General features: G+C 47.8%; 1 protein-coding gene across 2 annotated transcripts in view; it reads right to left on the bottom strand.

Moving 5' to 3' along the window:
- malt3 (MALT paracaspase 3) overlaps window positions 1-26,307 on the bottom strand; it is a 113,085-nt gene that overhangs the window by 85,182 nt on the left and 1,596 nt on the right. Inside the window, exon 2 of one of the 2 annotated variants that reach the window (XM_078429974.1) lies at window positions 24,355-24,538. In XM_078429974.1, coding sequence (XP_078286100.1) covers window positions 24,355-24,492 — 138 coding nt within the window. In that variant the 5' untranslated portion in view covers window positions 24,493-24,538. Of the gene's footprint in view, window positions 1-24,354; window positions 24,539-26,307 lie in introns of those variants that run through there. The other variant, XM_078429973.1, reaches the window with a different exon arrangement.

Here is a 26,307-nt window from a genome sequence, read left to right as displayed (position 1 = left end):
ATGCTATGAGGTTGCAGGGTGACTTGGACAGGTTGTGTGAGTGGGCGGATGCATGGCAGATGCAGTTTAATGTGGATAAGTGTGAGGTTATCCACTTTGGTGGGAAGAATAGGAAGGCAGAGTATTATCTGAATGGTGTCACGTTAGGAAAAGGGGACGTACAACGAGATCTGGGTGTCCTAGTGCATCAGTCACTGAAAGGAAGCATGCAGGTACAGCAGGCAGTGAAGAAAGCCAATGGAATGTTGGCCTTCATAACAAGAGGAGTTGAGTATAGGAGCAAAGAGGTCCTTCTGCAGTTGTACAGGGCCCTAGTGAGACCGCACCTGGAGTACTGTGTGCAGTTTTGGTCTCCAAATTTGAGGAAGGATATTCTTGCTATTGAGGGCGTGCAGCATAGATTTACTAGGTTAATTCCCGGAATGGCGGGACTGTCATTGGTTGAAAGACTGGAGCGACTAGGCTTGTATACACTGCAATTTAGAAGGATGAGAGGGGATCTTATCGAAACATATAAGATTATTAAGGGGTTGGACACGTTAGAGGCAGGAAACATGTTCCCAATGTTGGGGGAGTCCAGAACAAGGGGCCACAGTTTAAGAATAAGGGGTAGGCCATTTAGAACTGAGATGAGGAAAAACCTTTTCAGTCAGAGAGTTGTGAATCTGTGGAATTCTCTGCCTCAGAAGGCAGTGGAGGCCAATTCTCTGAATGCATTCAAGAGAGAGCTAGATAGAGCTCTTAAGGATAGCGGAGTCAAGAGGTATGGGGAGAAGGCAGGAACGGGGTACTGATTGATAATGATCAGCCATGATCACATTGAATGGCGGTGCTGGCTTGAAGGGCCGAATGGCCCCCTCCTGCACCTATTGCCTATTGTCTATTGAGCTGTTTGGAAAACTGTTGAGGACTTGTGGCTGAAAAAAAATTGGTAAAGATGAAAATGTTTATAAATGAGTGAATAAATAGGTGAATAGATAGACAGATAAATAAATAAATATAAAGAAAAGAAGGGTGGCACAGCGGTAGAGCTGCTGCCTTACAGCGCCGGAGACCCGGGTTCAATCCCGACTACGGGTGCTGTCTGTACGGAGTTTGTACGTTCTCCCCATGACCTGCGTGGGTTTATCTCCGAGATCTTTCGTTTCCTCCCACACTCCAAAGGCGTACAGGTTTGTAGGTTAATCGGCTTGGTGTAAATGTATTTCTGGTGTGTGTAGGGTAGTGTTAGTGTGCGGGGATCGCTGGTTGGCGCGGACTCGGTGGGCCGAAGGGCCTGTTTCCGCGCTGTATCTCTAAACTAAACTAAAAAAACGAAACCAATCAAAAACACACCCGTGGACACCACTTTCTGAAACATCTACCATCAGATCAAACAGGAGCCGTTAGAATTAGGAATTGAAACAAAAGGCCACTCTTTCTGTTGGAAAGAGAAATCCCAGTTCTTCATCTGACTTATTTAAAATGATTCGTTGGAAACCACATTTCCAACACCAGGCCCTTTTAATTAAAACAGGAAAGGCAAGTTTCAAGGGGATGCAAGAAACTGTAATGTACAGATTTGCTCACTGGTTATATTACTCGATACGATATGATAAAACTTTATTTATCCCAGGAGGGAAATTGATCTGCCAACTGTCATAAAACACAAATAACGTGAAACATGAAATTAAAGTGATGAGTGGAAAGGATTGGGGGATGTGCAAAGATTGGGGGGTGGGGGGGGGGGGGTGGGGGTTGGGGGGGGGTGGGGGGGGAGTCAGTCTCAGTCTACCTCACGACAGAAGGGGGAGGAGTTGTACAGTTTGATAGCCGCAGGGAAGAAGGATCTCCTGTGGCGTTCTGTGCTGCATCTTGGTGGGACCAGTCTGTTGCTGAAGGTGCTCCTCAGGTTGACCAGTGTGTCGCGGAGGGAGGGGGTGAGCTGTATTGTCCAGGATGCTCCGCAGTTTGAGGAGCATCATCCCCTCCAAGACCACCTCCCGTGAATCCAACTCCAACTCCGCCCCCAGGACGGAGCCAGCCATCCTGATGGGTTTGTTGATCCTATTGGCGTCCGCGGCCTTCGCTCTGCTGCCCCAGCACACGGCAGCGAAGAGGATGACACGGGCTACCACCGACTGGTAGAACATCTGCAGCATCTCACTGCAGATGTTGAAGGAGCGGAGCCTTCTCAAAAAGTACAGCCGGCTCTGACCCTTCTTGTACAGGGCCTCAGCGTTCCTACACCAGTCCAGTTTACTGTGCAGGTACACGCCAAAGTATTTGTACTCCCTGGTAAACTGCACATCCACACCATTGATGGGGATAGGGGTGTTCCTCTCCTCCTAAAGTCCACCATTAACTCCTTAGTCTTGTCGGTGTTGAGCTGCAGGTGATTCAGCCCACACCACTCAACAAAGGCATTGACTACACCTCTGCATTCAGCTTCTGCATCAGCCTCACTGATGCAGCCCACAATTGCAGAGTCATCTGAAAACTTCTGCAGGGGGCAGGAGTCCAAGTTATATCTGAAGCCCGAGATGTAGATGGTGAACAGGAAGGGAGAGAGGGCCGTCCCCTGTGTTGTTCACTACCATGTCCGAGACACAGTTCTGTAGCCAATCACTACCGATTCTTTACTACCTAAGCTAGTCAACGTCTGTATCGAGGAGGTACTATTGAAGTCTGGCAGGTTGAAGAGCATCATATAGGCTTTGCATAATGCAGGTAGTGAGCCCATGATGATAGGGCGTGGACAATGAATCAAGCTACAGTAATGCCACTCAAGTAGAACACGCTAAGCTAGCTGTGTCAACACCTCCTGACTATTACAGCTCCCCCTACCTAGTTTAGTTGTTTAGTTTAGAGATACAGCGCTGAAACAGGCCCTTTCGGCCCACCGGGTCCGCGCCGACCAACGATCCCTGCACATTAATACTACCATATACCCACTGGGGCCAATTTTTACCAAGCCAATTAACCTACAAACCTGTACGTCTTTGGAGTGTGGGAGGAAACCGAAGATCTCGGAGAAAGCCCATGCAGGTCACGGGGAGAACGTACAAACTCCGTACAGACAGCGCCCGTAGTTGGGATCGAACCCGGGTCTCCGGCGCTGCATTCGCTGTAATGCAGCAACTCTACCGCTGCGCCACCATGCCACCCTGTAGTCGTATTTTGTGGGCTGAAAAAAGGTAGCTTAATTACCAGGACAGGTTTTATAGATTCCCTCAACCATTTTAGATGACACAAAAAAAAGTGTTAATAAAGTAGTGGTGGAGAAATTACTTCAGCAATGACAGGCGGGTTGGTAGGCAACCTCCGTTAGGCCCGGGTCTTCGGGCCTACACTGTCCGGACCTACACTGTCCTAATCTGGGAAACATGCCGATCAGAGTCGGTAAAATTGATAGGCACAAAGTGCTGGAGTAACTCAGCGGGTCAGGCAGCATCTCTGGAGAACATGGACACAGAGTGCTGGAGTAACTCAGCGGGTCAGGCAGCATCTCTGGAGAACATGGACACAGAGTGCTGGAGTAACTCAGCGGGTCAGGCAGCATCTCTGGAGAAGCTGGCGGTCTTTCTGCGAAATGATGGCCTGGTGATCATCTGTGGGATCATGGTCCAGGAGTGAGTCGGAGGAGGTGGCCAAGAGCCGGAGAACATGGACAGGTGATGTTTCAGGTCAGGAACCTTTTTCAAAGACTGAAGAAGGGTCCCTACCCGAGACGTCATCTATCCCATTCTCTTCAGAGATGCTGCCTGACCCACTGAGTTACTCCAGCATTCGGTGTCCATCTTTGGTATAAACCAGCATCTACAGTTCATTTATATCACATCTTGCGAGTAAAAATGAGTTAGGATTGTTGAGGACGAGCACTTCATTCAAAGATGGTGGGAATCTGGAACAGGGGCAAAGTTTAAAGGTGGTGTGCAGGGAGGGTTGCCAGCTGTCCCGTATTAGCCCATATTTTGGGCTAAATTGGTTTGTCCCGTATGGGACCGCCCTAGTCCCGTGTTAGACCCGGGGGACGCTGTAGGCCTGAACGCTATAGGCCCGGACGCTGTAGGCCCGAACGCTGTAAGCCCGAATGCTGTAAGCCCGAACGCTGTAGGCCCAAAAGCTGTAGGCCCAAATGCTGTAGGCCTGGATACAGTAGGCCCGGTTACTGTAGGCCCGGACAGTGTGGGTTCGGACAGTGTGGGCCCGGACAGTGTAGGCCCGGACAGTGTAGGCCCGGACAGTGTAGGCCCGGACAGTGTAGGCCTGGACAGTGTAGGTCCGGACAGTGTAGGCCCGAAGACCCGGGCGCCGCCTAACGGAGGTTGCCTAGCAACCCGCCTGCCATCGCGAGCGGCCGCCATTGGTGGAGCGGGAGCACATGGCCGCTGGCCGGGTGAGGTCACGTGGGGTGCTGGGCGGTGACGTCACCTTGTCCCTTATTTGGGAGTGAGGTATGGCACCCCTATGTGCAGGGCAATTTTCTTTAAAAACACAGAAGGTGTGTGAGGGCCTAGAACACACTGCCAGGAGTGATGTTGAGGAGGATGGGTAAGTGGTATTTAAATGACTTTTGGATAGGCATACAGATATGCAGGGAATGGAGGGATATGGGATAAGTGCAGGTAGATAAGTGATGGTCTTAGCATCATGCTTGGCAGAGACACGATGGGCCGAAGGGCCTGTTCTTGTGCTACACTGTTCCATGTTATAAACCTGGAGGCTGGGAGTTGAGGAACTAAGACGGCTTTTTTAATTTAACCAGAGTTGGCCACAAACTCTTTAGCCACAAATGAATAAACAGGTTGAATGCTGTCCGTTCCGACGGAAGTTTTATGGCAAATGACAGGCTAAACGCTTGTCCTATTTTAGCAACTGTCTGACATAATGATTTGGATCAGTGACTCATTTTACACCCACAACTCATTTAAATTACATTTAGAACACAGAACAGTACAGCACAGGAACAGGCCCTTCGGCCCACAATGTCTATGCTGAGCATGAAACCAAGACCAACTCTATAGGACAATAACGTGTACGAAGGAACTGCAGATGCCGGTTTAAACCATGGAAGGGTCTCAACCCGAAACTTCATCTACACCTTTTCTCCAGAGATGCTGCCTGTCCCACTGAGTTACTCCAGCATTTTGTGCCTATATTTGGTGTAAACCAGCATCTGCAGTTCCTTTCTACACAGATACCAAGGCTCGTTTGTCTAATTTGTCCTCTGTCAACAAATTGCCCATTCCATATCTCCATATAGCAGTAACTTTGACGTGTGGGACGGAACTGCCGATGCTGGTTTAAACCAAAGATAGACGCAAACAGCTGGAGTAACTCAGCGGGACAGGCAGCATCTCTGGAGAGAAGGAATGGGTGACGTTTCGGGTCGAGACCCATCCTCAGAAGGGTCGTTTCTCGACCCGAAACGTCTCCCATTCCTTCTCTCCAGAGATGCTGCCTGTCCCGCTGAGTTGCTCCAGTATTTTGTGAGTAACTTTGACGTAACTTTTGGATTTACCTTGGCTGAGGCTTTACAACAGTGACTGCATTTCAGTCTGAAGAAGGGTCTCGACCCGAAACGTCACCCATTCCTTCTCTCCCGAGATGCTGCCTGACCTGCTGAGTTACTCCAGCATTTTGTGAATAAATCAATTTGTACCAGCATCTGCAGTTATTTTCATATACTGCATTTCAAGATCTCTTCATATGACACACTGAGATCAGGAAAGGTGCTGTAGAAATAAATGCACTTCTCTTTATTTCAGACTTGATGATGCTTTGCCAAATGAACACTGCCTTACCTGTCTTCCCTCTGGGTTGTAGGGTTGAGGTTCTGTCAAACCGTTCCTCCCAGTTCATGCTGCTCGTGCCCACAAACTCTTCAGCTACCCCCTGCCGCCCCCTCTCATGGAAGTGGGTGCCGGCACATCTTGCCGAGCCCAGTCCGTGAACAGGGAGTCACTGCCGAGCGATAAAAAGAAACACTCCTCACACCCGCTTAACTCTCACATCAGTCGCTCAACAGCTCAGCCTCCAGATCCAGCAGGATAGGAGAAGTAAAAGCAAACAGCCTAACCGCACATATTAGTTTGCAGCGACACGCACACTGGGTCAGGCCCCAACGTGGAAAAGCCCCTAGACTTCCACCAGGTTCCTCACAGCAACAGTAACTACACTTCAAACGAGTACTGCATTGGACAGACACAAAATGCTAGAGTAACTCAGCGGGTCGGGCAGCATCTCTGGAGAGAAGCAATGGGCGACGTTTCGGGTCGAGACCCTTCTTCAGGCTGATCAGTCGAGGGTCACCCATTCCTTCCCTCAGCCAAGGTAAATCCAAAAGTTACATCAAAGTTACTCACAAAAAGCCGGAGTAATTCAGCGGGTCGGGCAGCCTCTCTGGAGAGAAGGAATGGGTGGCATTTCGGGTTGAGAAATGACCCTTCTGAGGATGGGTCTCGACCCGAAACGTCACCCATTCCTTCGCTCCAGAGAGGCTGCCCGTCCCGCTGAGTGAATCCAGCATTTTGCACCAATCATTGGTTTAAACCAGCATCTGCAGTTCCTTCCTACACATATCGAGCACTGCAAAGGGATAGTCTGGCATTGTGAAACACACCATATTCATGCACACTTCTCCCTTCCATTTAAAAAAACCCAGCACCACCCTGAGTATATATTAAAAATACCAAACAGATACAAGTTGCTGTTGCTACGACAATGGGAAAAACTCAGCGTCTTAATTTGGTATTTTTGGTATTAATTTGGTATTTTTGATTCAATAGTGATAGTGAGTTTGATTAAGGGACTGGACCCCGAAACATCACCCATTCCTTCTCTCCAGAGATGCTGCCTGTTCCGCTGAGTTACTCCAGCACTTTGTGTCTATCTTCGGTGGAAACCGGCACCTGCAGTTCCTTCCCACACAGCACTGATTTGCAGTTGGCTTGAAATATATCAAAAAATACCAAATTAATACCAAAAAGACCAAATTAAGATGCTGAGGTTTGCCACAATTGAAAGGAACAATCGTGTGATTTGCAGCTGGTTTAGAAAACTTATAAAATTTTAATTGGTTCTTCCTATGCAAATTTGACCAAAAGTGATACAAGGTATTTTTTGATGTAGTCAAATATCCCAAGATGAGTGCATTTTGCACAGCACTGAGGAGAGCACCGTTTTAGGGGCGGCACGGTGGCGCAGCGGTAGAGTTGCTGCCTCACAGCACCAGGCACCTGGGTTCGATCCTGACTACGGGCGCTGTCCGCGTGGCACCGTGTACCATGCAGCACAGCTGCTAGAATCGCTGCCTCACAACGCCAGAGACCTGGGTTCGATCCCAACCTCAAAGTGCTGCCTGTGTGGAGTTTGCACGTTCTCACTGTTCCTTCTCGAGCTCCAGTTTCTTCCCACATTCCAAAGACGTGCAGGTTTGTAGGTTAATTGGCTTCTGCAAAATTGACTCTGGAGTCATAGAGTCATACAGAATGGAAAAAGGCCCTTCGGCCCAACTTGCCCATGCCGACCGACATGTCCCATCTACACTAGTCCCACCTGCCTGCGTTTGGTCCATATCCTTCTAAACTTATTCTATCCATGTATCTCCTAAACGTTGCGATGGTCCCTGCCTCAACTACCTCCTCTGGCAGCTTGTTCCATACACCCACCACGCTTTGTGTAAAAAAGTTACCCCTCAGGTTCCTATTAAATCTTTCCCCCCTCACCTTAAATCTATGTCCTCTGGTACCTGATTCCAAACATGTAGGGAATGGATGTGAATGCGGGATAACGTAGAACTAGAGTGACCGGGTGATCGATAGTTGGTGTTGACTAGGTGGACCGAGTAATTATCATTACTAGTGTCATTCCTTTATGCACTTCTCGTTCAAATGGTGACATAGTTCATAGACATGACAAATACGGTTTTCATCACATTATTATTAGTCATGCCCCACGTGACCTCACCCAGCCAGCGGCCACATGCTCCCGCTCCACCAATGGGGGGAGGAAGGGGGGTGCGAGGGGAGAGGGTGGGGGAGGGGGGGGGTGGAGGAGGGGAGGGAGGGGGGAAAGGAGAGGGTGCTGCACCAATGCAGGAGAGGTTTGGGCCCAACAGATCCACTTGGTCTAGTTCTACTTAACATCAAGGGAGGGCGATTAGATTCCTGTTTAGTTTAGTTTAGTGATACAGCACGGTATCTATCTACAATTTAAACCAGCATCTGCAGTTTTTTTCCCCTAAAAAAATAGTCTGGATTTATAAACAGCACAGAATGCGATAAACCTCCAGGGCCACACGAGTTACATTCCAAGCACTTTTAACAAGGTCGCCATGGAAACAGCGGATGCTTTGGTCAGCATTTAATAAAATTCCTCACGGAGTTTCGAACAATTTGAAGGTAGACTCGACATGCTGGAGAAACTCAGCGGGTCAGGCAGCACCTCTGGAGAGAAGGAATGGGTGGCGTTTCGGGTCGAGACCCTCCTCCAGAATAATTCGAATAGTTTGGGGCAGCCTGAGGGATGGTAAATGAATCACGCAATCTCAAACAAAAACACGAAGGTAAAACCAGGAAACGGTCATGGGTTACTCATTAGTGGGAGGGAAAATACGGGAAGCTGTTAGGAATGCAAAACAGAGCATTAAAAAATCATTAATGGAAATATCATGGATTTATCAAAGGGATTTACGAAAGGTGTGGTCTTTACTGCAGCAGAGTCTTTGATTAAATCATACAACGTGTGCAAATATGAACAGTTACGGTTAGGAGTGATACACAGATCAGGATTGAAAATTGATCGCCACACAGGACACTTTAAGTAGAAATTACTTTTAACTTTTTAATCTTAGAGATACAGTGTGGAAACAGGCCCTCTTGCCCCTCCGAGACCACTCCGATCAACGACACTGGTTCAATCCAGTGTGTAGGACGCATGCTGGTTTACGCCAAAGATAGACACAAAATGCTGGAGTAACTCAGCGTGAAGGAGCGTGAATTTGGTGAATTTGGTTTAGTTTAGTTTAGAGATACAGCACGGAAACAGGTCCTTCGTTCCAGCTCCCGTGCCGACCAGCGATCCCCGCACACTAACACTATCCTACACTCACTGGGAACAAATTTACAATTTTGCCAACCCAATTAACCTCCAAACCCGCACGTCTTTGGAGAGTGGGAGAAAAGCAGGGCACCCAGAGAAAACCCACACAGGTCACGGGGAGAACGTGAAGGAACAGTGAGAACGTGCAAACTCCACACAGGCCGCACGCACTCTGAGGTTGGGATCGAACCCAGGTCTCTGGCGTTGTGAGGCAACGATTCTACCGCCATTGGTGGAGCGGGAGCACGTGGCCGCTGGCTGGGTGAGGTCACGTGGGGCGCAGGGCGGTGAGGTCACCCTTTGTCCCGTATTTGGGATTGAGGAAGTTGGCACCCCTACTAATACGGGACAAGGGCGGTCCCGTACGGGACAAACCAATTTAGCCCAAAATACGGGATGTCCCGGCTAATACGGGACAGTTGGCAACCCTCGTCAGGACCCTTCTTCAAACTTCTTCTCTGGTCTGTGATGCCCTGAAACGTCGCCTTTCCATGTTCCCCAGAGATTTTCCTACCTCCAGTTCCCACCCCCACCCCAACTTTAGGTCTGAAGAAGGGTTCTGACCCAAAATGTCACCGATTCCTTTTTTCCGGATTTGCTGCCTGACCCGCTGAGTTACTCAAGCACTTTGTGACCTCAATATTTGCATGACTAATAATAATGTGATGAAAACCGTATTTGTCATGTCTATGAACTATGTCACCATTTGAACGAGAAGTGCATAAAGGAATGACACTAGTAATGATAATTACTCGGTCCACCTAGTCAACACCAACTATCGATCACCCGGTCACTCTAGTTCTCCGTTATCCCGCATTCACATCCATTCCCTACATGTTTGGAATCAGGTACCAGAGGACATAGATTTAAGGTGAGGGGGGAAAGATTTAATAGGAACCTGAGGGGTAACTTTTTTACACAAAGGATGGTGGGTGTATGGAACAAGCTGCCAGAGGAGGTAGTTGAGGCAGGGACCATCGCAACGTTTAGGAGATACATGGATAGAATAACTTTAGAAGGATATGGACCAAACGCAGGCAGGTGGGACTAGTGTAGATGGGACATGTCGGTCGGCATGGGTAAGTTGGGCCGAAGGGCCTTTTTCCATTCTGTATGACTCTATGACTCCAGAGTCAATTTTGCAGAAGCCAATTAACCTACAAACCTGCACATCTTTGGAATGTGGGAGGAAACTGGAGCAAGAGAAGGAACAGTGAGAACGTACAAACTCCGTACAGACAGCACCTGTAGTTAGGAGCAAACCCAGGTCTCTGGCGCTGTGAGGCAGCAACTCTACCGCGTCCACAAAATTCGGAAGTTTTAACTTTCACCTATCCCCGAGTTATTTAACAAATAAAAAACACGACCGTTGCCGTCCGTTAGACTGAAGAAATAAGTTTATCATGTTCTTAAGCCAATGTCTTTGTCCAAACTGCCACTGACCCCTTTAATCCTGAGTTTAGAACTGTTTATGTGGGTTGTTATCAAGCAATTTCCTTCCGAAAATTTGCAGAAATATCTATGGTATTCCCTCTGGAAACTGTTCAATATCTCAAAAGAAAAAACAAATCCATTCATATTAGTTCCGATTAACTAAGCTTACACTGCCTCTCTTTAGTTAACTCAAACGTGCCCAGATGCCTATTCATTTCTTCCCCCCAGGTTTTCATTTCTACAAGATTTCTCTTCGATTGGCAGGGGTGGCGCAGCGGTAGAGTTGCTGCCTCACAGCGCCAGAGACCCGGGTTCCATTCCGTCTACGGGTGCTTTCTGTACGGAGTTCTCCCTGTGACCGTGTGAGATTTCTCCGGGTGCTCCGGTTTCCTCCCAGATTTGAAAGACGTGCAGGTTTGGAGGTTAATTTGCTTCAAATTTTCCCTGGTGTGTGGGATAGAACAAGTATATAGGTGATCGTCGGTCATCACGGGCACGGTGGGCCGAAGGGCCTGTTTCCACACTGTGTTTGTAACACTAAACCAAACTAGTACATAGGTGATCGTTGGTCGGCATGGGCTCAATGGGCCGAAGGGCCTGTTTCCACTCTGTATCTCTAAAACTAAACTAGTATACAGGTCCTTCGGTCCATCGAGCCCATGCTGACCAACAATAACCTGTGTATTAGTTTGGTTTAGTGTTACAAATACAGCGTGGAAACAGGCCCTTCAGCCCACCAAGCCCATGACGACCAACGATCGATCACCTGTATACTTGTTCTATCCCACACACCAGGGAAAATTAAGAAGGGTCTCGACCCGAAACGTCACCTATTCCTTCTCTCCTGAGATGCTGCCTGACCCGCTGAGTTACTCCAGCATTTTGTGAATAAATACCTTCGATTTGTATCAGCATCTGCAGTTATTTTCCTACAGGTAATCGTTGGTCGGTCCAGGCTCGGTGGGCCGAAGGGCCTGTTTCCACGCTGTATCTCTAAAACTAAAACCATCTTCAGTGTCACTGCCGCCACATACCTATGCAGCTTCTCGGCATTTATATACTATAGTAGAGATACATCACGGAAACAGGACATTCGGCCCACTGAGTCCGCACTGACCAACGATCATCTCTTACGCGAGTGCTATCCTAACACTCGGGATAATTTACAATTTCACCTAAGCCAATTAACCTCCAAACCTGCATGTCTTTGGTTTGAAAATTATATGAATTAAAATGATGCAAAAACCCAAACCGGTCTTACAAATAGTCACACAACAGGACGTTTACCTGAACAAATTGTTGACCATAAATATTTATTAACATACACCAGTTATCGAGCTTCTCGTTTTCTACTGTGCAGGAAGGAACTGCAGATGCTGGTTTAAACCGAAGATGGACACAAAGTGCTGGAGTAACTCAGCGGGACAGGCAGCGCCTCTGGAGAGAAGGATGGGTGACGTTTCGGGTCGAGACCCTTCTTCAGATTGGAGGGTCTCGACCCAAAATGTCACCCATTTCTTCTCTCCAGAGATGCTGCCTGAGTTACTACAGCATTTTGTGTCTATCTTCCGTTTTCTTTTGATATTAATGCAAATAGATATTTTTTTCAATCACCCAGTGTTATTCAATGGCAGAGGGAAATGAATCTGTTACAGGCTAGCACTTCCTATCTTTTACATTCTCTTTACTCTGTTCCTGGATTCAAGTCAAACTTGAAACTGACACTATAAGTTACGCACTCATCATGTGCACTGCCTCAATCACAGGGATGACAAATTAATCCATTAATAAATGATATCGTTTAAGTCTCACAGTACAAATGGGGCGTCACGGTGGCGCAGCGGTAGAGTTGCTGCCTTACAGCGAATGCAGCGCCGGACACCCGGGTTCCATCCCGACTACAGGTGCTGTCAGTACGGAGTTTGTACGTTCTCCCCGTGACCCGCGTGGGCTTTCTCCGAGATCTTCGATTTCCTCCCACACTCCAAAGTAGTATAGGTTTGTAGGTTAATTGGCTTGGTGTAAATGTAAAATTGGCCCTAGTGTGCGTAGGATAGTGTTAATGTGCGGGGATCGCTGGTCGGCGCAGACTCGGTGGGCCAAAGGGCCTGTTTCCGCGCTGTATCTCTAAACTAAACTAAACGGAGCAGTACTCCTTTGCAACCTTTTGCAATCAATATTTAGAATGGAACACAAAACACCGACAGCTTCTAATTTGCGCAAATGAGAGTCATAGAAAGAGTAGACAGTCAGAACCATTCTCCCCCCAGGATGGCAAAAATGAAGAGGGTGGCACAGTAGCGCGGCTGGTAGAGCTGCTGCCTCACAGCAAGAGAGACCAGGGTTCGATCCCGACCTCGGGCGCTGTCTGTGTAGAGTTGTACGTTCTCCCTGTGACCGCGCTGGTTTCCTCAGATTTCATAGAAATATAGAAAATAGGTGCAGGAGGAGGCCATTTGGCCCTTCGAGCCTGTACGCACCGCCATTCATTGTGATCATGTCTGACGTTTCCTCCCACGTCCCAAAGACGTGCGGGTTTGTAGGTTAATTGTCCTTCTGTAAATTGCCCCCTAGTGGGCAGGGAGTGGATGGGAAAGTGGGATAACATGGAACGGGTGTGAACGGGTGATCGATGGTCAGCGTGGACTGGGTCGGCCGAAGGGCCTGTTTCCATCAAAGATACTAGAGGAACAAGATGGACCACTCCGTTGACATCGCCGGTACTGAAGTGTAGTACGCAAAGGAGCGTAACGTCCGCCATTTTAGTAGGCAAAACCTGCCGTTCGCGATGCCTCTCGCAGTGTAATCAGTGTTGTGGGGGAACAGTATGTGTGATGATACCATTAAAATGCAGAATATATCTCATCTATCAATTCACAGATTGTTGTTATTTTTCTTTTTAAATGTTTCTGCAAGTTTCTGCCTACTAAAATGGCCCCATGACGTACTACGGTTTTTAGGGTCGCCAGAACGCCACAGGAGATCCTTCTTCCCTGCGGCTATCAAACTGTGCAACCCCTCCCCCTCCCCCTTCTGTCGTGGGGTAGACTGAGACTGAGATTGACTCCCCCCCCACCCCACCAATCTTTGCACATCCCCCATTCTTTCCACTCATCACTTTAATTTCATGTTTCTTGTGTTTGATGACTGTCGGCGGATCAATTTCCCTCCTGGGATAAATAAAGTGCTATCGTATTGTATCGTATCATATATCCATCTGCCCATCTAAAAGTTGCATAAATACCACTATCAAATCTGCCTCCCCCCCCCAGCAACACGTTCCAGGCCCCCACCACCCTCTGTGTAAATAAAAACTCACTCAACACATTGCCCTTAAACTTTGCCCCTCTCACTTAAAGCTATGGCTTATACTTCGTTTTGAGATACAACATGGAGACCAAAGATACTAGAGGTGCAAGATAGACCACTCGACCCTAAAAACCGTAGTACGTCATGGGGCCATTTTAGTAGGCAGAAACTTGCAGAAACATTTAAAAAGAAAAATAACAACAATCTGTGAATTGATAGATGAGATATATTCTGCATTTTAATGGTATCATCACACATACTGTTCCCCCACAACACTGATTACACTGCGAGAGGCATCGCGAACGGCGGGTTTTGCCTACTAAAATGGCGGACGTTACGCTCCTTTGCGTACTACACTTCAGTACCGGCGATGTCAACGGAGTGGTCCATCTTGTTCCTCTAGTATCTTTGATGGAAACAGGCCCTTCGGCCGACCCAGTCCACGCTGACCATCGATCACCCGTTCACACCCGTTCCATGTTATCCCTCTTTCCCATCCACTCCCTGCCCACTAGGGGGCAATTTACAGAAGGACAATTAACCTACAAACCCGCACGTCTTTGGGACGTGGGAGGAAACGTCAGACATGATCACAATGAATGGCGGTGCGTACAGGCTCGAAGGGCCAAATGGCCTCCTCCTGCACCTATTTTCTATATTTCTATGAAATCTGAGGAAACCAGCGCGGTCACAGGGAGAACGTACAACTCTACACAGACAGCGCCCATGACGTACTACGGTTTTTAGGGTCGAGTGGTCTATCTTGCACCTCTAGTATCTTTGGTCTCCATGTTGGATCTCAAAACGAAGTATAAGCCATAGCTTTAAGTGAGAGGGGCAAAGTTTAAGGGCAATGTGTTGAGTGAGTTTTTATTTACACAGAGGGTGGTGGGGGCCTGGAACGTGTTGCTGGGGGGGGGAGGCAGATTTGATAGTGGCATTTATGCAACTTTTAGATGGGCAGATGGATATATGATACGATACAATACGATAGCACTTTATTTATCCCAGGAGGGAAATTGATCCGCCGACTGTCATCAAACACAAGATACATGAAACATGAAATTAAAGTGATGAGTGGAAAGAATGGGGGATGTGCAAAGATTGGTGGGGTGGGGGGGAGTCAATCTCAGTCTCAGTCTACCCCACGACAGAAGGGGGAGGGGTTGCACAGTTTGATAGCCGCAGGGAAGAAGGATCTCCTGTGGCGTTCTGTGCTGCATCTTGGAGGGACCAGTCTGTTGCTGAAGGTGCTCCTCAGGTTGACCAGTGTGTCACGGAGGGAGGGGGGGAGCTGTATTGTCCAGGATGCCCAGCAGTGTGAGGAGCATCGTCCCCTCCAAGACCACCTCCCGTGAATCCAACTCCAACTCCGCCCCCGGGACGGAGCCAGCCTTCCTGATGGGTTTGTTGATCCTATTGGCGTCCGCGGCCTTCGCCCTGCTGCCCCGGCACACGGCAGCGAGGAAGATGACTTCTTATACCACCGATATGCAGGGAATGGAGGGATACGGATTAAGTGCAGGCATCTAAGAGTTGGTCTTGGCATCATGCTTGTACTATTCTACGTTTTAAATAGACAATAGACAATAGGTGCAGGAGTAGGCCATTCGGCCCTTCGAGCCAGCACCGCCATTCAATGTGATCATGGCTGATCATTCTCAATCAGTACCTCGTTCCTGCCTTCCCCCATACCCCCTGACTCCGCTATCCTTAAGAGCTCTATCAAGCTCTCTCTCGAATGCATTCAGAGAATTGGCCTCCACTGCCTTCTGAGGCAGAGAATTCCACAGATTCTCAACTCTCTGACTGAAAAAGTTTTTCCTCATCTCCGTTCTAAATGGCCTACCCCTTATTCTTAAACTGTGGCCCCAGGTTCTGGACTCCCCCAACATTGAGAACATGTTTCCTGCCTCTAACGTGTCCAACCCCTTAATAATCTTATATGTTTCGATAAGATCCCCTCTTATCCTTCTAAATTCCAGTGTATACAAGCCTAGTCGCACCAGTCTTTCAACATATGACAGTCCCGCCATTCCGGGAATTAACCTAGTAAACCTACGCTGCACGCCCTCAATACCAAGAATATCCTTCCTCAAATCTGGAGACCAAACTGCACACAGTACTCCCGGTGCGGTCTCACTAGGGCCCTGTACAACTGCAGAAGGTCCTCTTTGCTCCTATACTCAACTCCTCTTGTTGTGAAGGCCAACATTCCATTGGCTTTCTTCACTGCCTGCTGTACCTACATGCTTCCTTTCAGTGACTGATGCACTAAGGCACCCAGATCTCGTTGTACGTCCCCTTTTCCTAACTTGACACCATTCAGATAATAATCTGCCTTCCTATTCTTACTACCAAAGTGGATAACCTCACACTTATCCACATTAAACTGCATCTGCCATGCATCCGCCCACTCACACAACCTGTCCAAGTCACCCTCCAACCTCATAGCATCTTCCTCACAGTTCACACTGCCACCCAGCTTTGTATCATCTGCAAATTTGCTAATGGTACTTTTAATCCCTTCATCCAAGTCATTGATGTGTATTGTAAATAGCTGCGGTCCCAGCACCGAGCCTTGCGGTACCCCACTAGTCACTGCCAGCTATTCTGAAAGGGACCCATTTATCCACACTCTTTGCTTTCTGTCTGTCAACCAATTTTCTATCCATGTCAGTACCACACCTCCAATACCATGCGCTCTAATTTTGCCCACCAATCTCCTATGTGGGACCTTGTCGAAGGCTTTCTGAAAGTCTAGGTACACCACATCCACCGGCTCTCCCCTGTCAATTTTCCTAGTTACATCCTCAAAAAATTCCAGAAGATTAGTCAAGCATGATTTCCCCTTCGTAAATCCATGCTGACTCGGAACGATCCTGTTACTGCTATCCAAATGCTCCGCAATTTCGTCTTTTATAATTGACTCCAGCATCTTCCCCACCACTGATGTCAGACTAACTGGTCTATAATTTCCTGTTTTCTCTCTCCCTCCTTTCTTAAAAAGTGGGATAACATTAGCTACCCTCCAATCCACAGGAACTGATCCTGAATCTATAGAACATTGGAAAATGATCACCAATGCGTCCACAATTTCTAGAGCAACCTCCTTAAGTACCCTGGGATGCAGACCATCAGACCCTGGGGATTTATCAGCCTTCAGTCCCATCAGTCTACCCAAAACTTTCCTCCAGTTCCTCCGTCACCCTAGGATCTCTGGCCACTAGAACATCTGGGAGATTGTTTGTATCTTCCTTAGTGAAGACAGATCCAAAGTACCGGTTTAACTCGTATGCCATTTCCTTGTTCCCCATAATAAATTCCCCTGCTTTTGTCTTCAAGGAACCCACATTTGCCTTGACTATTTTTTTCCTCTTCACATGCCTAAAAAAGCTTTTACTATCCTCCTTTATATTATTGGCTAGTTTACCCTCGTACCTCATCTTTTCTCCCCATATTGCCTTTTTAGTTATCTTCTGTTGCTCTTTAAAAGAGTCCCAATCCTCTGGCTTCTGAAATATATTCAGTATGCCAAAATCGACCACAAAAAATAAATTACTGGAAATACTCTGCAGGGCAAATAATATATGCTTCGCTATTGCACAAAATTATATTAAATCCAAGAAAACACGTGCTCACTGCCATCCGATAATAGACCACATTGTAAACCACAACGAAAATAAATGGAGGAAAGGTGCTTTTTACTAGAAAAATAATGCATCTTCTATTTGGCCTAGTGGTTTATGTAGACCAATTCTAGATCCTTGTCTTCTTTACAGTAAGTCTGACCCACTTTAACTCAAATATTAGTCATTGCAAACAAAATCTCTTTATAAGTTGGGAAGCGTATACCTACAGGAAGAAAATTGCAGCAAGTGAATTTTTTAGCAACAAATGGGTGTCGCAGCGGTAGATTTGCTGCCTCGCAGCACCAGAGACCCGGGTTTGATCCCGACTATGGGCGCTGTCTGTACGGAGTTTGTACGTTCTCCCCGTGACCTGCGTGGGTTTTCTCCGGGTGGTCCGGTCTCCTCCCACACTCCAAAGACGTGCAGGTTTGTCGGTTAATTGGCTTCGGTAAAATTGTAAATTGTTCCTTGTGTGTAGAATAGTGTTCGTGAGCGGGGATCGTTGGTCGGCGCGGACCTGGTGGGCCGAAGGGCCTGTTTCCACGCTGAATATCTAAACTAAACACTGTGACAATGCATTTATTTTTGCTGAATCAGCCCGTTAAAAAGAAAATAACCGATGCACAAACCCATGTTTACTTGTTTTTTAATTCTACTTCTCAAACACAGAAGGACACAAAGTGCTGGAGTAACTCAGCGGGTCAGGCAGCATCGCTGGAGAAAAGGAACGGGTGACGTTTCGGGTCGAGACCCTTCTTCAGGCTGAGAGTCAGGGGAGAGGGAAACTAGGGGCATGAAATGGTGCAAAGAACAAATGAGTGAAAAGTATGAAAAGATCAAATCAGAGCCAGCCCCGATGGGCAAGGAAAGGTGGAGCCCACAATGATCCATTGCTGGATGAGGTGAGAACGAAGGGATACGAACAGTGAAACTAGCAGACGACAGTGTGAATGGGTGATCAATGGTCAGCATGGACTCGGTGTGCTGAAGGGCCTGTTTCCATGCTGTATCACAAACCCTGTCTGTAAGCACTGTTCACGTCGGGTATACATACATACATACTGGACTTGACATATTTTTGTAACTTGGTCAAGCAACCTCCTTCTGAAAATTTGCAGAAAGATCTATGGTATTCCCTCTGGCAATCGTTCAATATCTCAAAAGAAAAAACAAATCCATTCATATTAGTAACGATTAACTAAGTTTACACTGCCTCTCTATTGTTAACTCAAACGTGCCTAGATGCCTATTCATTTCTTCCCCTCAGGTTTTCATTTCTACACGATTTCTCATCAATTGGCACGGGTGGCATCAGCGGTAGAGTTACTGCCTCACAGCGCCAGAGACCCGGGTTCGATTCCGTCTACGGGTGCTGTCTGTACGGAGTTTGCACGTTCTCCCTGTGACTGTGGAGTTTTCTCTGGATGCTCCGGTTTCCTCCCACATTTGAAAGACGTGCAGGTTTGGAGGTTAATTTGCTTCTTCAAAATTTCCCTGGTGTGTGGGATAGAACAAGTATACAGGTCGTCACGGGCACGGTGGGGCCACTATCTCTGTCCCACCCCCTCCCCTGACATCAGTCTGAGGAAGGGTCTCGACCCGAAACGTCACCCATTCCTTATCTCCAGAGATGCTGCCTGTCCCGCTGAGTTACTCCAGCGTTTTGTGTCTACTTTCGATTTAAACCAGCATCTGCAATTAGCCTACAAACCTATACGTACGTCTTTGGAGTGTGGGAGGAAACCTGAGATTTCACATAAAACCCACGCAGGTCATGGGGAGAAATACAAACTCCATATAGACAGCCCCCGTAGTCAGGATCGAACCTGGGTCTCTGGCGCTGTAAGGCAGCAACTCTACCGCTGCACCACCTTATTAATCAACCATTATCTCATGTTTGGATAGCATGCAAAACCAAGCCTTTCATTGCACACATGACAATAATAAACCTAAACAAACATATTACTTGTCAATAAAACCATTCAATGAAAGAAAATTAGATCCTGTGCTTCATATCTGGCTTAAGAGTTCAAAACGAAGTCATCATGGTAAACCACAATCATAATATTCCAGCTGAGATTGAACCAATACTGAACAGAACCTGGGAGAGAATCCAGACAGTAACGATGGAGACACTGGAGGAGTTAAGTAGTGTAAGAAAATAACTGCAGATGCTGGTACAAATCGAAGGTATTTATTCACAAAATGCTGGAGGTCAGGCAGCATCTCAGGAGAGAAGGAATGGGTCCTGCTGGAATAACTCAGCAGGTCATGCAACATCTCGGGAGAGAAGGAATGGGTGACGTTTCGGGTCGAGACCCTTCTTCAGACTGAAGAAGGGTCTCGACCCGAAACGTCACCCATTCCTTCTCTCCCGAGATGCTGCCTGACCTGCTGATTACTCTAGCATTTTGTGAATAAATACCTGGAGGAGCTAAGATTGTTTAGTTTACTTTTGACTTTACTTCAGCGATACGGTGGAGAAACAGGTGACCAGCGATCACTCCATAAAACCTAGTTCTATCCCACAGTCTTAAGGACAATTTACAGAGGCCAATTAACCTATAAACCTATAAAAACGTCTTTGGAATGTGGGAGGAAACCGGAGCACCCGGAGAAAGCCCACACAGGTCACGGGGGGACATACGAACTCTGTACAGACAGCACCCATAGTCAGGATTGAACCCGGGTCTCCGGCGCTGTGAGGCAGCAACTCCACCGTTGTGTCACTCCAGCCTCAGAACAAGAAAGTTAATGGAGATATAACAGAAACAATCCACATTATAAAGCGTTTGTGCAGAGAGGATTAACAATTTCTACTGGCAGAGGGGACAGTAATTTAATGTAGCTGGAAGTATTTGAAGCATCTGCCTTATGGCCCTTCACATCAAGGTGAACTAACTAAACTAAATTACGGACTGCTCAAGTTGCATTAGGGTCATTGGGCTTTGTTTGTTGTTGTGCTATATTGGGGTTTATAATTTAGTTTAGTTTAGAGATACAGCATGGAAACAAACCCTTCAGCTCACCGGGTCCGCACCGACCAGCGATCCCCGCACACAAACACTATCCTACACACACTTGGGACAATTTTACATATACAGCAAGCCAATTAACCTACAAACCTGTACGTCTTTGGAGTGTGGGAGGAAACCGAAGATCTCGGAGAAATTCCACACGGTGATGGGGAGAACGTACAAACTCCGTATAGACAGCACCCGTAGTCGGGATAGAACCCGGGTCTCTGGCTCTGTAAGCGCTGCAGGGCAGCAACTTTACCGCTGCGCCACCGTGCCGCCCTGTTTATGAACAGTTTTTGTTTGTTTATTATATTATCTTTTGAATACTGCGTTTACAAATATCGTGCAGCTGCTGCAAAAAAAAGGAACAAACAGAAACGCCACCCATTCCCTTCTCTCCAGAGATGCTGCCTGTCCCGCTGAGTTACTCCAGCCTTTTCTGTCTATCAAAGAATTTCATTGTCCCGTTTCGGAACAGATGACAGTAAAAACTCTCTTGACGAGATTTATTTAATTACATTTCAGCGAATTATAACCCCGAATGTATACCTCAAAAAGTTCTCGGAAGCACTGGTTGCAAATCAGGCACCATCATCCGCCCCGTTTACAAGAGAGATAATCTTGGTGAGAGAGGAACAAATTAAAGATTACAGTACTGTAAGGAACGAGTGCAAGAGTAAGATTCAGGCCTTCCCAGAACTGACAGAGTTACACTGGCATGAAGAAGATGTCCGAAGAAGGGTCTCGACCCGAAACGTCACCTATTCCTTTTCTCCAGAGATGCTGCCTGTCCCAGCATGGGTTACTCCAGCATTTTGTGTCTATCTTCGGTGTAAACCAGCATCTGCAGTTCCTTCCTACACTGACTGATATGAATTGCTTCCTCTGTGATTTTACAGTTTAAATTTTAAGATACGTATGTGAGGCGTTAAGGGGAGAAGGCAGGTAAATGGGGTTAGGAGGGAGAGATAGATCAGCCATGATTGGATGGCAGAGTAGACTTGATGGGCTGAATGGCCTAATTCTGCCCCCATCGTTTATGACCTTATTATTTATCATATTACAGAATATTGTGTCCACACAAGTACATTAAGTTCTCTGCAAAGGCAAGAGTTCAACATCACACACACCAGGTGTACAGCGGCCAAAATGCCCTTACGACATATGTTGCTGCTTCTCAGCAACACTCTCCAACCATGGACCCATCCCAGCCAACAGGGGGTCCCAACTAGGGTTGCCAACTGTCCCATATTAGCCGGGACATCCCGTATATTGGGCTAAATTCGTTTGTCCCATCCTTGTTCCGTATTAGGCCCGGGGAGCGCAGTAGGCCCGGACACTGTAGGCCCGGACACTGTAGGCCCGGGGACTGCTGTAGGCCCAGACACTGTGGGCCCGGACACTGTAGGCCCGGACGCTGTAGGCCCGAGGGTCACTGTAGGCCCAGACAGTCTAGGCCCGGAGGCCCGGGCACCGCCTGACGGAGGTTCCCTAGCAACCCGCCTCCTGGCCCGGGCGGCCGCCATTGTTGGAGCGGGAGCACGTGGCCGCTGGCTGGGTGAGGTCACGTGGGGCGCGGGGCGGTGACATTACCCTTTATCCCTTATTTGGGAGTGAGGAAGTTGGCAACCCTACATGGACCCAACCCAGCCAACAGGCGGTCCCAACCCACCTTGAAGTAAAAACCGTACACGAGCAAAACAAAGCTTCCAATCAAGGATGTGCATGTCCCACCATGCACTATGTACAAATGATGTAGCAAGATTTTAAACAAGACACTGTACCTGATTAACTCAGCAGGTCAGGCAGCATCTCTGGAGAACATGGCTAGTTGAAGTTTCGGGTCGCGACCCTTCTTCAGACTCGTTCAATTTAATTCTCCTGATTAATTTTTTTCTTTGTATGTTTTGTTCTCGCCTTACCCTAGCTCACAATGATCTATTCTACATTTTCCTTGTACTTTGATGTCTCATTTTCACACCTTACCCTTCCATATCTCTGTGTCTCCCTCTCCCCTGACTCTCAGTCTGAAGGGCCTCGATCCAAAACGTCACCCATTTCTTCTCTCCAGAGATACTGCCTGTCCCGCTGAATTACTACAGCATTTTGTGGCTATCAACCCTTTATCGAGACAAGTCTTTATCAAGATAAAAACATCAAAACAAAAATTATTATTTGACACTTTCACTACGTTCGAAGTCTCAAAACATTTTACAGCCAGTGTAATGTTGAGGTGCAGTCAGTATTGAGATTTAAGAAACAGCCGATAATGTAACAAAGCAAAGATTTAAAAAGATAATAATCAGTCTCAGTAATGCTACTTAAGGTGTGAATTTAGTTTAGTTTCGAGATACAGCGCGGAAACAGGCCCTTTCGGCCCACTGGGTCCGCGCCGACCAGCGATCCCCGCACATTAACACTATCCTACACCCACTAGGGACAATTTTTACATTTACCAAGCCAATTAACTTACAAACCTGTACGTCTTTGGAGTGTGGGAGGAAACCGAAGATCTCGGAGAAAACCCACGCAGGTCAAGGGGAGAACGTACAAACTCCGTACAGACAGCACCCGCAGTCGGGATGGAACCCGGGTCTCCGGCACTGCATTCGCTGTAAGGCAGCAACTCTACTGCTGCGCCACCGTGCTGCCCCGAATATTGGTCAGGTTGCTGGTGAGATTGGGAGGCTCAGGAGGGTGGCGCAGCTGGTAGTGCTGCTGCCTCACAGTGCTAGGGACCCAGGTTCGACCCCGCCATCGGGTGCTGTCTGAGTGGAGTTTGCACGTTCTCGCTGTGACCGTGTGGGTTTCCCCCGGCTGCTCCGGTTTCCTCCCACCTCCCAAAGATCATATAGACTTGGAATGTTTTCTCTGGAGCATTGGGTGTTGAGGGGAAGCTTGATAGAAGTAGGTAGAATTATGAGAGGCACAGATAGGGTAGACAGTCAGAACCTTTTCCCCATGTGAGAGTGGAAAAGCTTCATGGAGGCAAACTATGATAAAATGTGGACACAAAATGCTGCAGTAACTCAACGAGTCAGGCAGCATCTCTGGAGAGAAGGAATGGGTGACGTTTCGTGTTGAGACCCTTCTTCACACCCCTTGGGTCTCCACCCGAAACGTCACCCATTCCTTCTCTCCAGAGATGCTGCCTGACCCGCTGAGTTACTCCAGCATTTTGTGTCTACCTTCGATTTAAACCAACATCTGCAGTTTTCTTTCCTAAAGATAAAGAGTAATCAAGGGGACAGTCAGACAGGTTGGGGGGGGGGGGGGGGGGGGATGGAGAGAGAGGGAAAGGAAGGGTGGGAAGTTGGAGAAGAGAGGGAAGTAGGAGAAGTCAATGTTCATACCGCTGTGGTGTAGACAGGTTGGAGAGTTAGGGAAGGGGGAGGGATGGAGAGAGAGAGAGAGAGAGGGAAAGCAAGGTTTAATTGAAGTTGGAGAAGTTAATGTTCATACCACTGGGGTGTAGACAGGTCGGAAAGTTAGGGAAGGGGGTGGGATGGAGAGAGAGAGAGGGAAAGCAAGGGTTACTCGAAGTTAGAGAGGACAATGTTGACACTGGGGTGTAGACAGGTCGGAGAGCTAGGGGAAGGGGGAGGGATGGGGAGAGAGAGGGAAAGCAAGGTTACTTGAGGTTGGAGAGGACAATGTTGACACCGCTGGGGTGCAGAGAGGTCGGAGAGTTAGGGGAGGGATGGAGAGAGAGGGAAAGCAAGGGTTACTTGAGGTTAGAGAGGACAATGTTGACACCGCTGGGGTGCAGAGAGGTCGGAGAGTTAGGGGAGGGATGGAGAGAGAGGGAAAGCAAGGGTTACTTGAGGTTAGAGAGGACAATGTTGACACCGCTGGGGCGTAGCCAGGTCTCTTACCTGTGGAGCGGGGGCTGTGTGTGCGCCCGTGTCCAGACGGCATGGGGAGAGAGGAGAGAAGGGGCCGGTCGTTGTGCGCTGCTGCCCGGGGACGGGACACCTCTCCACCGCCGCTGTCTCGCCAACACCACCAACCATTCAAAGCATCAGCCAGGGCCGCAGGAAAACCCCCGGAAGTTCACTGCTGCAACTCAACGGAGGAGGAGGGGGGAGAGAAGAGAAACTTGCATGGAAAATTGCGCAGCGTTTCCAGAGCCGCCTCTCCCCGCCCGGCTTACCAGCGCAACGCAACGCCCCCGTGACTCCAACTATCACTGGGACCCAGACCCAGCCCTGCCGCTGGTGATTCATACAGAGGGAATCACAAATGTAATCCTCACCCCCTCCAGATATGCTGCCTGCCCCGCAGAGTCAGAGATACTCCAGCATTTTGTGTCTCTCTTCAGTGCAAATTGCTTCAGTGAAACCCGTCAAAGAACAGGGCAATCATTTTTTGTTTAGCTGGAGTTTCAATTTTGCTAGAATTTCATTTTACTGGGATTTCATTTTGCTGGAGTTTTCATTTTACTGGAGTTTTCATTTTGCTGAAATTTTATTTTTCTGGAATTTCAATTTGCTGGCGTTTCAATTTTGCTGGAGTTTCATTTTGCTGGAGTTTCATTTTACTGGAGTTTCATTTTGCTGGAGTTTCATTTTGCTGGAGTTTCATTTTGCTGGAGTTTCATTTTGCTGGAGTTTTCATTTTGCTGAAATTTTATTTTTCTGGAGTTTCAATTTTGCTGGAATTTCATTTTGCTGAAATTTTAGTTTGTTGGGATTTAAATTTTGCGGGAGTTTTCATTTCATTTTGCTGGAATTTCAATTTGCTGAACTTTCATTTTAGCTGGAGTTTCATTTATTTAGCAGCATCTTGCATCCAGCATATGCAGTTCCTTCCAGCACCTTCCGTTCAGTGATGGCCACGGACGTCCAAGGAACTGCAGGTGCTGGGTTCTTGAATAAAACACAAAGTGCTGGAGGATCTCAGTGTAAGATCTTCTGTCTGAAGAAGGGTCTCGACCCGAAACGTCACCCATTCCTTCTCTCCTGAGATGCTGCCTGACCTGCTGAGTTACTGCAGCATTTTGTGAATTAATACCTTCGTAGGATCTCAGTGGGTCGGGCAGCATCAGTGGAGGGAATGGACAGGCGATGTTTTTCAGATCGGCACCCTTCTACGGACTTTATGTGTGGTCATAGAGTTGACAAATCTATTGGAATTATTTGAGTAGAATGGATAAGGGAGAGCCAGTGGATGTGGTGTATCTGAACTTTCAAAAAGCCTTTGACAAGGTCCCACACAAGAGGTTAGTGTGTAAAATTAGAGCACGTGGTATTGGGGGTAGGGTATTGACATGGATAGAGAACTGGTTGGCAGACAGGAAGCAAAGAGTAGGAATTAACAGGTCCTTTTCAGAATGGCAGGCAGTGACTAGTGGGGTGCCGCAAGGCTCGGTGCTGGGACCCCAGTTGTTTACAATATATATTAACGATGTAGACGAGGGAATTAAATGTGACATCTCTAAATTTGTGGATGACACAAAGCCGGGTGGCAGTGTGAGCTGCGATGAGGATGCTATGAGGCTGCAGGGTGAATTGGATAGGTTAGGTGAGTGGGCAGACGCATGGCAGATGTAGTATAATGTGGATGAAGGTGAGGTTATCCACTTTGGTGGCAAGAACAGGAAGGCAGATTATTATCTGAATGGTGTCAGATTAGGAGAAGGGGAGGTGCAACAAGACCTGGGTGTGCTTGTACATCAGTCACTGAAAGTAAGCATGCTGGTACAGCAGGCAGTGAAGAAAGCTAATGGCATGTTGGCCTTCATTGCGAGAGGATTTGAGTTTAGGAGCAAGGATGTCCTACTGCAGTTGTACAGGGCCCTGGTGAGACCGCACCTGGAGTATTGTGCG

Source organism: Rhinoraja longicauda, chromosome 38 (assembly GCF_053455715.1).
Source record: "Rhinoraja longicauda isolate Sanriku21f chromosome 38, sRhiLon1.1, whole genome shotgun sequence".
Taxonomy (NCBI): domain Eukaryota; kingdom Metazoa; phylum Chordata; class Chondrichthyes; order Rajiformes; family Arhynchobatidae; genus Rhinoraja; species Rhinoraja longicauda.
The sequence above is the reverse complement of the archived record's forward strand: the minus strand, read 5'-3'. Positions and strand labels throughout refer to the sequence as shown.